Below are 12983 nucleotides of genomic sequence, written 5' to 3'. Positions count from 1 at the left end.
ACATAATTTTCCTAGCAGTCATTTGCCAAATTAATTAATGCTTCTACTCATTTCCCAAGATGCTATTATAGTTGAGATCTATAACTCTATAAAAATGCATTCACTGAATTCACCACACTAACTTGAATTTTCTCATCTTAGAGCACTGTCATTTATCAAGCAGCTTCTTCCACCAAACCAGGATATTTTATACATTTACACATTTATTATTAATTGTACAGCCTCACATAAGCCTCATAATTGAAAACTCAAGGGAGGAGTCACTATCCCCATTTTACAGACAGGGAAACTGAGGCATGGTAATGTTAAAGGAACTAATCAAAGTTCCAGAGCTAATAATTTAGGAAGCTAGGATTCCAACCTTGTCTTTTTGGAATTCCTTCTTTTGTTTAATACCGTAAGGGTGTGTGCAATTTTCCAAAGCAGGCTGGATTTACTGTTTTGGGGATCATCAATGCATACAATATAAAGTAATGTTTTCTCCTCATCCATGCTTTTCTTTAACCATATTTTGGTGCCAGCAATTTGAAAATCAGCACCAGGATGACATACACAATCTAAAATGTTACACGTGTAATTCTTCAGCATGGAATTTTAGTTTGAACCTTTAAAAACACTTTCAGGCATTAAAGAAATACCCTTATCAGTGAAATAAGTCAAGATCTAAGGAGCCACTTATTCACTGCTAACATGAAGGTCTCCCAGACAATTTTCTCTTCTTCCTTCCTGCTGCTCTTATTAGCACCTCCCAAAAGAAAGAGAAGGGTAAGGCTCAAATCAACCATATCACTAATTCTTAGAAGCTGTGACTTTCTCAGATAAAAAGCTAGAATCACCAGCAGAAGTATAATACTATTTGGAGCTAAGCAGTGGATTTCAACACCCATTGCAATCCTTGGGAAAATGTTACAGACGAAGTTAGGGGAATGAGAGTTCTTCCATCCAAATAAAAATGGCACAGAACCATCTAACTCGAGAAGGGGCACGGGAAGTGAGGGAGGATCTTTAATCATCTTGACAATTGGCTTTTTGATGGAAGCCAACCTTTTCCAATGTGCAAAGGTCCATGGGATGGAAGATGTATTCCGCATAGTCGGGATGCTGTTCCAACGGAACGGGCTTCTGGAATGCATCTGTCTATAAAAGAAAAGATGCACATACACAGACACAAACCCATCACTGCTATGGAAGACCAAGCATTAATACCAACAATGTACTTTAAAACCGAGACAACTTTCCAGAAAATACAGTTCTAAAACTTTCTACAAAGTAGGCCCTTGAGAAGCTCCAAACTGGTTCACCTTCAAATTCTGCCTGGTTATCCATAATCATGGGTCCAGCTGTGTTCCAGTTTTGTCATTTGTTTTGTTTTCAGTACATACTCAAGGAACAGGTCCAGGCCTCTTCAATTAAGACGGACAAGAACACGCTATCAGTTACTTGAGACCTGAATTCTGAAGGAGGCTTCTCTATACACTGAAAATGCCCATAATCAAAACTGACTGGGGGTGAAATCTGGCTACACCTAGAGATGACACACCAAATAAAGTTCCCCTAAAGTGCCAACAGATATCTTACACATGGGCGGAAATTTTAGTGAGGTTTTTTTTGCTCCTCCTTTGAGGAGCCAAATTACTTTCAAAGCAGGGGCTGTGTGGGGACTTCCCCGGTGGTCCAGTGGTTAAGACTCTGGGCTTCCAATGCAGGGGGCGCACATTCGATCCCTGGTCAGGGAATTAAGATCCCACAGGCTACGTGTCACAGCAAAAAAAAAAAAAAAAAAACAAAACAAAGCAGTGACTATGTAAAGGTTTTGTATCTTGATCCACTTTCTTATGGAGTAAGAATCAGTTCAAAATGCAAGGCCTGGTTTGTAGATGGGTACTATTTACTTACCAATTTTAAAAAATCTAAAAGATTTCATTAAACACCAAATTATGCTCAAGCAAGGCATCTGAATGGATTACCATTTGCAGTCATCCAAGCTCTCTCTCGTCCAGAATCAGTTTGGCCATTTTAAGTTAAAAGGATGCTTCCACAAAAATCAGCAACTTTCTGTTCTGATTTTATAACAAACAATTTACATAAGAAATTAACACCTTCTTTGATTTTTCTGTTTTGTTTATAATTCCACAGTGTTGACAAATCTACATGAATCAATTCTCCTTTTCAAAGTTTGTTTTTTTGCAAAACTCAGGCTATATACTTCTGCTTCCATTGACAGAGATTTTGTGAAAGAGACAGGTTCTCAATTTAGCAACCCCCAACTGGCATGCTCTGAATTTTTTTCATCGTGATATCAAATTTCAGAATATAATCTCAAAACTAAAGCTTCTACTTTTTTTGAAGAAATTAAGCCACAATGGCTACTAAAAGCACTCAGAATCTACATTTCATATATTTATTTGACTTAGAAAGCAAACTCTGAAGAGTTTCACAAAGGGCCACCACTAGCCCATATGGTGCCTTTGTGTAAATCAGAAAAGAACCCTACCCAAGAACCCAAGTTTCCATAGGAAAAATGTCATAACATGTTGACTATCTTGTCATAACATATTATTTTTAAAAACAAGGTATTTTACTGCCATCTTTCTGAAACCTGTCACAAAAAACTACAAAACCACCATCACAGCTATGATATGACTGGGACTTCTGGGAGGGAAACCACAGAGAAGTACACCGCTTGCCAGCTGAACATGGCAGGTCTGCTTTCACATACAGATTTTCCTTAAAGGGCAAACGGTGTACATCAAATCCCGTTTCAAAATTCTCACCCTTTACAGGAATCTCACTGGTTGAGTTTTACCTGAAGGTTCCACCATTAGGCCTTGATTACAAAGAAACTGGGTTGTACTCAGCTCTCTCACTGAAATGGAATTCTACTACCGATGCGGTCTGAGGTTTCACTTCGCAACCACTCAGAATTTTAAATCCCCACCAGCTTTCTAATATATGTCACTTCCTGATTAAACTCCTTAGTCTCACAAAGTGCTCACTTTTGAGAATTAACTTAATGCCGTTGTCCAATTTAATTTACAGGTATCTGAATCTGGGCACACAAGACCCAAAGAGTAATAATAAGCACAGGTGTCTGAAAAGCTAAGGCAACTACAAGGAACAAAAATGTTAACAGAACAAAGGTCACTATTCTCATTCACACTTATAACAAGAGGAAGTGTCATCTTACCCCTGGCTGCTTCATTTTCTGAATGGCAAACTTGAGCAGGTAGGATAACTGTTCAATGGTGAGCATTGTCATGGCTTTACTCTGAGTCTCGATGCATTCTGCTACTGTAATCTTCTACAAATCAAAATCATACAAAATATCCAGTTAGAAAAAAAAAATTACGATACCATGTACTCATTTCCCTTTCCTCCTGATTTTCCAGTAAGTGCACACGTAAAAAATAATTCCCATCTAAATGAGACCAGTTGTTTCGCTTGACTGAGTACTCCAATCTACTTGACCTGGGTGCTGGACCAGTGGATAAAAATTAAGACGCACGCCTATCCACCAATTAACTCATTAAGAACTGCTTTTAGCTCATGTAGACAATATAATCTGAAAAAAGGATGGGGTTGGCAAGGACCTGAAAAATCATCATTGCTATAACCCTTGGGTTTCAAGAATAGGACATGAAAGGCCACTGATGGTTTCAGGGTAATCTCTTCACACAATGAATCAGCCACTTTCCTTGATCCTCTTAAGGTTCTGGGCTATCTTTCAGGAAACTGACAAGGCATTAATTCAATGACATCACGGTTGGAAAGGGACAGTCTTCCCTGTAGAAAGAATCCAAGGGATGGTAGTGAACTAATAATAAAAATGACTTCATTCTCCGTCACCACTGATGTGAACCCACTCAGGACATTCTGGCAAATTACCCACGGAGCAGTCTAGCTGTCTATCTGTGGGAAATAAATGTCCCTTTGTAAGAGAAATTCCCATCAAAGACATGTCTGTTACCAGATTCTGCAATGTAAATCTGGTACTTGATCTAAAAGCTTCGGAATCCTTAGGTAGCAGCAACACCAAAAATAGTAAATTCAGATGCTATCAGGAAACACTCTTGAACCATCTGTGTAGGGAGAGCTGTGAAAAGTTTTCTCCAATTAATTTGGATTTCATTTCCATTCTTCAGATCTCCGGATCCTCCAAAAGGAACTTCCAGTCGTGTCTGGTTGGTTGTTGAGAAAAAGGGCAACATAAGAGGCAGGCGCTCATAAGCTGAAATCAGTCCGTGACACATGGATCTCACTGCTTAGCTACCAGAGCCGAAATAGCTAGTCTTCCCAGTTGACCACCTCACCAATTCACCACTGGAAGAAATTCAGGACTCTAAATCTTAGACATAGAACACCTGTCTGTCTGAATTCCAGTTCATTTCCAGGTAACTATCCACACTCAATACTTGGGTCGCCCGCTCAACTGTCATTCACCTCTTCTCCCCCAGCCCTGGCCATGTCCTCCTGGTTGGCAATGGCCAGTTCCCATGATACAGACTGAAAGTACCAAACAAACATTTTTGAGCCTTTCCTGTGTGGGGACTGGTGGTCCATTCCTGACCAATGAGCCCAAGGGCGTGTCAGCTGGAGGCTGATGGGCAAACTCTTCTGCTTGATAAAAACGGACTGAGAAGAGACACTCCTCTCAGGGGGACTGTTATCTAGTCACACGTGATAAAACCCCCAGCAGCCACCTTACAGCCATGAGGCACACACTGCCTCAACAATGAAATGCAAAGAGTCTGGCTCTGAACAAAAGATGGCCTGGACCTGCCTCTGGGTTCTTTCTACACACGATAATAAATCTCTCTGGTTTCAGCTGCCTTTCATCAAGATCTATTATTACAGCAAAAGCATCCTATCTGAGCCACTATCTGCTCTGCGAAATTATTAAACAATTGGGAAGGGAAGGTCAAGACAAAAGAAAATAAATGAAGGTTCCAGTTCCCACATTAAATGCAGGATGAGGTCAGGCTCTGAACAAGAGGGCACTGCTGAGCAATCTCTCCGTCTATAGGAACCCAAAGAAAACCAGTAACCATCTTCTGCAATTTTAGGGGCAGAACACCATTAAAATGTCATCATCATACTGACCTGGCCTCTACTTTCTTTCCACAGATTTTTGCTGCATCCACTACACAAAAGCAGTACTACTGACACTGTCCTAAAGCTTGCTTTTTTCCCCACTATCGACAGCTGAGATAGCTTTCCAATTCCTACACAGAAAGCATCCTCGCATTTGAGATCTAATGCCAATATACCTTTGAATCCAGGTGACATTCCATATTAAAGGATTCTGTAGATGACATTATTTGGGTTTTTTTAAATAAATCTATCTATCTATTTATTTATGGCTGCGTTGGGTCTTCGTTGCTGCGCAGGGGCTTTCTCTAGTTGCGGTTAGTGGGGGCTACTCTTCATTGCAGTGCGCGGGCTTCTCATTGCAGTTGCTTTTCTTGTTGAGGAGCACGGGCTCTAGGCATGCGGGCTCAGTAGTTGTGGCTCACGGGCTCAGGTTCGCGGGCTCTAGAGCGCAGGCTCAGTAGTTGTGGCGCACGGGCTTAGTTGCTCCATGGCACGTAGGATCTTCCCGGGCCAGAGCTCAAAGGCGCATCCCCTGCATTGGCAGGCGGATTCTTAACCACTGCGCCACCAGGGAAGCTCTGTTTTTGTTTTTAATTTGTTTTTGTTTTTGTTTTCTAGATGACATTCTTATTTTCAGCATTTTGAAAAAGCATCGTAGTTGGAAGGTGCTGAGACTTCTAGAAGACACCTCAGAAAAGTGGAAACCATGATAATTTTTTTCATGAAGAGCATTTAGGCTTTGCTACAAATGAAATATGCACGTTCCCTTCACTATGCCCATGTGCTTCTCCCTTGGGTTCTGTACCTGCAGCCCCCTCAGCCTGGAAGGCCGTCCCCCCATTGCCCCACGGCTCACTCCTTCCCTTCTTCAAGTCTTTCCTAAATCTTAAGAGGACTTCCTGGACTTCATCATTTAAAATGGAAACACTCTGCATCCCCCTCACTCCCTACTCCTCACTTTCAATTCATTTTCTCTAGAACATTCTTCTTCTAACACACGGTATACAACTTTATTGTGGTTTTTGTCCTTTTCTCCTGAAAAGAATGGGATTCAGGCCTCTTTTTGTTCACTGCTGAACCCCTAGTACCTAACAGGCACAGGAGAAACAGTCGTTGAGTGAATAAAAGCATCAGATGGCAACCACGTGGGACATACAACCAACACTGGCCTTCCACGCTTGGCTACCGCCGATGATTCAATGATGCAGCAGGAGACAACATCCAAGAAGGAAGAAAATAGCGTGGGATCTCTTCAAAACATACAAACTGTCAGAAGTTTATAACTTCTGGAATGTTCATTACAGGAGAATCAGAGAAGGCTGCAGATTTCAAAGTGATCCAAAGACCCATGAAGAATCAAAATCAATATTCAGTGCAGGGGACCTTCCTGGCGGTCCAATGGTTAAGACTCCACATTCCCATTGCCGGGGGCGCAGGTTCAATCCCTCCTAGAGGAACTAAGATCCCACAAGCCACACAGTGAGGCCAAAAAAAAAAAAAATCAGTGCAATTGTCTTTCCAAGAGCTGCAGTGCTAAGGCCGTTGCCTATGTTGGTCCAAAAAAGGGGATGACCAGATAGAGCAGATGGAAGGCAAGAAACTTCTCTTTTCTTTGTGTTTGGATTATTTGAAAATTTTGAAATAAAAGGAAGAAAAGAAAGGAGAGGAAACGAGGCAGACAATGCATTCATTCAGCAGGAACTAACCTCACATTCAGGACAAAACCAGTCCCCCTCTGGTTCCGATGTCAGTCTCAGACACTTAGCGTGATAAACCCGGGGACAGAGCTCACAGCAAAGGACTTGGCCTTCCCGGTGACAAACCCAGCAGTAGAAATCATTTCGTCCATCCTGCGGTACAACATCAACAGGGTCTGTGGTGAGTGGCTGCTTCATATAGTAAAACGGACCATGTCTTAGTTCTGACTGAAATGTAGGCAAGAAAGACAGGTTTGGTTTCAAAACAAATGTGCATTCTCAAAAGGAATTTGAACAAATACATCAATAACAACAAAAGAAAATTAAGAGCATTTCACACATTCATTAAAAAGCTATCTTGGGTTAATCTACTTAATACAGAGTTTGCGGGTCATTAGATATTAAGATTTATTTTTCTTTCTTGTATTTTAAGAGGCCATGGATTGAAAAGCTGGTGTCTAAGAGTTAACAGGCAGCCCTAGCAGGATAGCACAATGGTTACAACCCAGGCACACCTGGGTTCAAATTTAGCTCTACCAGCTGCATGACCCAGGGCAAGTCTCTTAACCCCTCAGCTTCAATTTTCTCATCTGTAAAATGGGGATGATAATAACTAACATCACTGTATTGTGGCTGGAATTCAATGGGATCGTATAATGTATGCATTTAACACAGCGCCGCCATTACAAATATTGCTAATACGGTTAAAAGCCCAACAAATGGAAGTCTAAATGTACAAAGCCAAGAGAAGTACGGCAATTTGCCCTGGGAGTCTTTCAACAACAGGCCTTCGGCGAATAGATCCATTGGAAATGACTCACCAAAAATGATCGTTCATTTTTTAAGCCTACCCCCAATGCATAAAGTACTTAATAGCCAACGAGGCTTTCCTAAAACCATGATTTTCCAACATGGCAAGTCCTGGTGTTTGCAGAGAAGCCACATCTCCTACTGAGAACGAATGAAGAATGGCAGGAAGATGAGAGAGGGGGGTGGCCAATTCATGGCCAAAATAGCAAGAGAAATGGTTCCCTAGTGATGTATTACAGAATCCAGCAGAGCCACTCTCCAAACTCACACAACCGCTCAGAAGAAACTCGTTAGGAAAATGCCTACTGGAAACCAATAAGAAATACTGTTTAGGAAGTATGAGAAAGTCTGGTGGAAAAGTGTCAAAACGACCTGGTAACTGGCTGTGTGACCTTGAGAAAGCTACTCAACCCACTTTAGCCTTGATTCCATGGACAACAGCTCAGCCACAACAACAGGGCCTACCTCTGAATAAACCTCCTTGTATAACAAGCTTTTTCCTGTCTTTCAGTAAGACATTACAGTTTCCTCCATAAAGATCTCATATATTGGGCTTCCCTGGTGGCGCAGTGGTTGAGAGTCCGCCTGCCGATGCAGGGGACACGGGTTCGTGCCCCTGTCCAGGAAGATCCCACGTGCCGCGGAACGGCTGGGCCCGTGAGCCATGGCCGCTGAGCCTGAGCATCCGGAGCCTGTGCTCCGCGACGGGAGAGGCCACAACAGTGAGAGGCCCGCGTACCGCAAAAAAAAAAAAAAAAAAAAAAAAAAGATCTCATAGGGGTTGCATAATTCTTGTTGCTGCTGTGAATAGGACCTTTTCCAATTACAGTTTCTAAATAGTTATCGTTGGTATATAGAAGCACTGTTAGATTTTTAATACTGACCTCATATATAAACAGTTCTGGTAGTTTGCTGATTAAAAATCTTACCATCTCTAAGTAACATTAGTTTTGTCAGTCCATGTCTAATATTTTTACATCACTTTTCTGTTTTCCTTATTTTACTGACTAGGACCCCCAGGAAAACAGGGAAGAGTGACCAAGATTGCAGGCACCCGTCTCGCTCCTGGTTTTTATTATGAAGTTTTAATGTTCTCAAAATGCCTGCTACTTCCACCTTCCTTGATAAAGAGCCTCACAGACGCTTATTTAGCAGATCTTTGTGAACCAATCCTTCTAAGCCTCCCGACTCCCATTTCTACTAAGAAAACAGCTACGACTTATAAGGGCAATTGCACGATTCTTGAGCTTGGTTATTGCCTTGTTTCAGTTCAACATTTAAAATAGAGCGCTCTCCTTGGTTTCCAGAGAATTAACATCATTGTTACGCTATTCCTTCCACTTTACGTTCTTCAACATACTGTCACACACACCATCTTCATTTTGTCCTCACCATCACCCAGAGAGGTACTCAGGGGAGACACCACTTAGTCTTACTATACAGATGAGAAAACTAGGTTAAAAAGACTTATCTGGGGGCTTCCCTGGTGGCGCAGTGGTTGGGAGTCCGCCTGCCGATGCAGGGGACGCGGGTTCGTGCCCCGGTCCGGGAAGATCCCACGTGCCGCGGAGCGGCTGGGCCCGTGAGCCATGGCCGCTCCGCTGAGCCTGCGCGTCCGGAGCCTGTGCTCCGCAACGGGAGAGGCCACAGCAGGGAGAGGCCCGCGTACCGCAAAAAAAAAAAAAAAAAAAAAAAAAAAAAAAAAAGACTTATGTGACTCCTAAGCCCAGAGCAAGGACTCCCACCCAGGTCTCCGAGCACTTTCTCTCGTCCCTGTGCCCCACAAAAGATGATGCTGGATGCAGAAGAGATTCGGATGATTAAGTGATCCCTCACAGAACATTCTCTGTAATCCAAAATAACTTCTGCTTAAACAAACTTACAGTTACCGGGGGTAAGGGGGGGAGGGGGATACATTGGGAGATTGGGATTGACATATACACACTACTATATATAAAATAGACAACTAACAAGGACCTACTGTATAGCACAGGGAACTCTACTCAATACTCCGTAATGGCCTATATGGGAAAAGAATCTAAAAGAGAGTGGATATATGTATATACAGAATTGATTCACTTTGCTGTACACCTGAAACTAAGACAACATTGTAAATCAACTATCCTCCAATAAAACTTTTTAAAAAATAATAACAACTTCTGCTTAATGCAAAAAGCTGGAGAGGAAAAAAAAAATCTGAAAATTCGGAAGACAGCTAAAAACATAATAGAGGGGGCATAAAAAGATAACAGCATCTAGAGCAAGGAGTTCTCAATTCATATGACATCTTGGGCCAGAAAATTCTTTGCTGCAGGGAGCTGTCCTGTGCACTGTAGGATGTGTAGCATCATCCTTGGCTAGATGCCGCTGGCAGGCCCCCTACCCCCCATGCACAAAATTATGACAACCAAAAATGTCTCCAGACATTGCCCAATGTCCCTGGGCGGGGGCAAAACTGCCCTCAGTTGACAGCCATCCATATAGAGGATCTGCTATCTGCCTAGGAAAATGGTTGTTTGAGTTTCTATGGGGGAGAGTGTTGCGGGGGGGGGGGGCAGGGGGAGGGGGAGGAACGCCCATTGAAAGATAAACTGTACATATCAAGCAAGCAGGACTTCAGTTGACAGCCATCCATATAGAGGATCTGCTATCTGCCTAGGAAAATGGTTGTTTGAGTTTCTATGGGGGAGAGTGTTGCGGGGGGGGGGGGGCAGGGGGAGGGGGAGGAACGCCCATTGAAAGATAAACTGTACATATCAAGCAAGCAGAACTATTTCTAACCTGAGTGGGGTCTTCCAGGATGCTTTGTGGCTTTTGCAAGATAGCTGTAAGCTGTATTTCAGGGCCCAACTTCCTTTCAGTAAGTTAATAATAGGAGAGGAAGAGTCATTAAGACCTAAATGAAACTAGAAGAATCGAATATAACAGCTCAGCTCCCTAGCCGGCAACCTAAGTCCTTTCCATTTAATAGAAGCTGGGGTATTGCCACTTGAGAAGCTTCCCCCGCCCCCTGTCCCTGCCCCTACCCTCACCTGGCCAGGGGTGGGCGTTCCTGGGAGGACCATGAGGACGGAGGGCCAGGTTGCCCCCTACTCTTTTCAGGAGTTTCATCCTTTCCCGAAACAGCAGCTGTTGCTGAGAACTAGCTGCCTGATAATAACCTTGTCAATCAGATACCTGCCTTATCTGCTGCTTGTGTTTCCTGCTCCGTAAAAATAACCTGATAACAAATACGGAACATTTAAAAAAGGAAAGGCAAATCATTTCAGGTAGAATGAATTTATGATTTTTCTCCCTCACACGCACAAGGTGCGTTCCCAGCCTGCTAGTAAGGCAAGCAGGCTACAACCCGTGTTGCTATGAGATTAACTGCAGGCTGTGAGCACACATGTTCACATTCCCTGCTTCTTCCACAGGCCGGCTTAACAAGAAATAGACAGGCTTGTTCATTCACTTCTGGAACACCTCACTCTACACCAGGAGCCAGCAAACTTTCTCTATAAAAGGATTCTATAAAGACAGTAAGTAAACAGTTGAAGCTTTGCAGGTCGTGTGGTCTCTACTGCAATGACTCAATTCTTGTCAAAGGAGAGCAGAACCGACTGCAGACGAGATGTCACTGAGTGGACGTGGCTTTGTTCCAGTAAACTTTATTTACAGAAACAGGCTCTGGGCCACACCTGGTCTGCGAAAACCAGAGGATGGGTTCTGGGGCTGTGTGTGAGCACAGGGTACATGTCTGGGGGGCCAGGGGCTGGGGGGAGAGGACCACAGACTCAAATTCCTTCTGGGGCCACGTAGGGAACACAGATGAATGAAAACAGTCCTAGTCCTGGCCTGCATTCTCCTGCATTTGATAAAAGCACAAGGACTGCAAAATAAAGAAAGACTGCTTAGCCCTGGAGGGTGAGGATGATGCTGGCACTCAGCCTCAGGGCTGGCGAGGCGGTGGGAGGGGCAGAGCACGTGCCCGTCTTCAGGGCTCTCAGCTCCAGTGCTCTCAGCTCCAGTGATCAAGGCCTCCAGGCAAACACACACACCAGGGTCTGCCTGGCCTCAAGGAAAAGTGGGCAATCTTGCTGTCTGTCCCCTGACCTGTCTCAGCTGTTAATACACTGCCCCCACCCAACAAGAAACTTCTGTGAAATGTCCCAGTTTTTAAGACAATGCATGGGCCCAGCAAAATAAGTCCTGGCCCACCTCTTTATAATACGTATACCCCTGTACTCAGAGGAAACAAGAGGGGCCCTGTCATTTCTGTGCCATATTCGATCAAAGGTACACCTAAGGCCATTTTGCACAAATTCGTTAGCAGATTATTGCTCGATCCTTTAATGAGAAAGAAAAGGAAAGAAAGAAAAGAAGAAAAGAGGGAGGGAGGGAGGGAGGGAGGGGAAGGGGAACCTCCCAAAAGGACTCAAACTCAAAATGTCCCAAGAACTACAGATTAGATTGGTATTTTACAGTAAAGGGCCAATGTCACTTGGGACAAGGTATTTCTTGCCGCATCTACCGTAGGACGTTTAGCAACCTGACCCTCCTCCTCACAATGCCAGAAGCACCCTTCCAGGCTTCGGGATGTCCCCCACCAGCAGTCCCAAGAAGAAAGCACCTATATGTTTTCAAACCTTTCCTAAGAGGTAAAATCACTAGACAAAAAGGCTGTAAAAAATTAATTATAGGACTTCCCTGGTGGCGCAGTGGTTAAGAATCCGCCTGCCAATGCAGGGGACACAGGTTTGAGCCCTGGTCCGGGAAGATCCCATGTGCTGCGGAGCAACTAAGCCTGTGAGCCACAACTACTGAGCCCACATGCCACAACTACTGAAGATCGCATGCCTAGAGCAACAAGAGAAGCCACCGCAATGAGAAGCCCATGCACCACAACTTAGAGTAGCCCCCGCTCGCTGCAACTAGAGAAAGCCTGCACGTAGCAATGAAGACCCAACACAGCCAAAAACAAATAAATAATTTTTTAAAAAATTAATTATAAACCTCAGAATACTCTTTCCCCTAAAGATAAAGTGTGTTCTAAACCTCTTCTTAAAATTCCCCTGAAAGTAATGAATTCCCAATATATGAAAAATGGGTGAAACCTTAAATCAACAAAGGATTCATCTCCAAAATATATAAACAGCTCATGCAGCTCAATATTAAAAAAACAAACAACCCAATCCAAAAATGGGCAGAAGATCTAAATAGACATTTCTCCAAAGAAGACATACAGGGGCTTCCCTGGTGGCGCAGTGGTTGCGCGTCCGCCTGCCGATGCAGGGGAACCAGGTTCGCGCCCCGGTCTGGGAGGATCCCACATGCCGCGGAGCGGCTGGGCCCGTGAGCCATGGCCGCTGAGCCTGCGCTCCACAACGGGAGAGGCCACAACAG

At 43.7% G+C, this 12983-nt stretch overlaps 1 protein-coding gene across 11 annotated transcripts in view; it reads right to left on the bottom strand.

Moving 5' to 3' along the window:
• The window catches only part of ZMYND8 (zinc finger MYND-type containing 8), a 92842-nt gene that overhangs the window by 75111 nt on the left and 4748 nt on the right, over window positions 1–12983 (bottom strand). For 6 of the 11 annotated variants that reach the window (XM_028498394.2, XM_028498392.2, XM_028498397.2 and 3 more), the window contains exons 2-4: window positions 6798–7016; window positions 3188–3301; window positions 1045–1137 (exon numbers count right to left, since the gene is read on the bottom strand). In XM_028498394.2, the coding sequence (XP_028354195.1) occupies window positions 1045–1137; window positions 3188–3301; window positions 6798–7016 (426 nt within the window). The remainder of the gene's footprint in view (window positions 1–1044; window positions 1138–3187; window positions 3302–6797; window positions 7017–12983) is intronic. The other 5 variants (XM_028498395.2, XM_028498391.2, XM_028498398.2 and 2 more) reach the window with 1 other exon arrangement.

Source organism: Physeter macrocephalus, chromosome 14, assembly GCF_002837175.3.
Source record: "Physeter macrocephalus isolate SW-GA chromosome 14, ASM283717v5, whole genome shotgun sequence".
Lineage (NCBI taxonomy): Eukaryota > Metazoa > Chordata > Mammalia > Artiodactyla > Physeteridae > Physeter > Physeter macrocephalus.
Note: the sequence above shows the minus strand (reverse complement) of the source record. Positions and strands in the feature narration are given on the sequence as shown.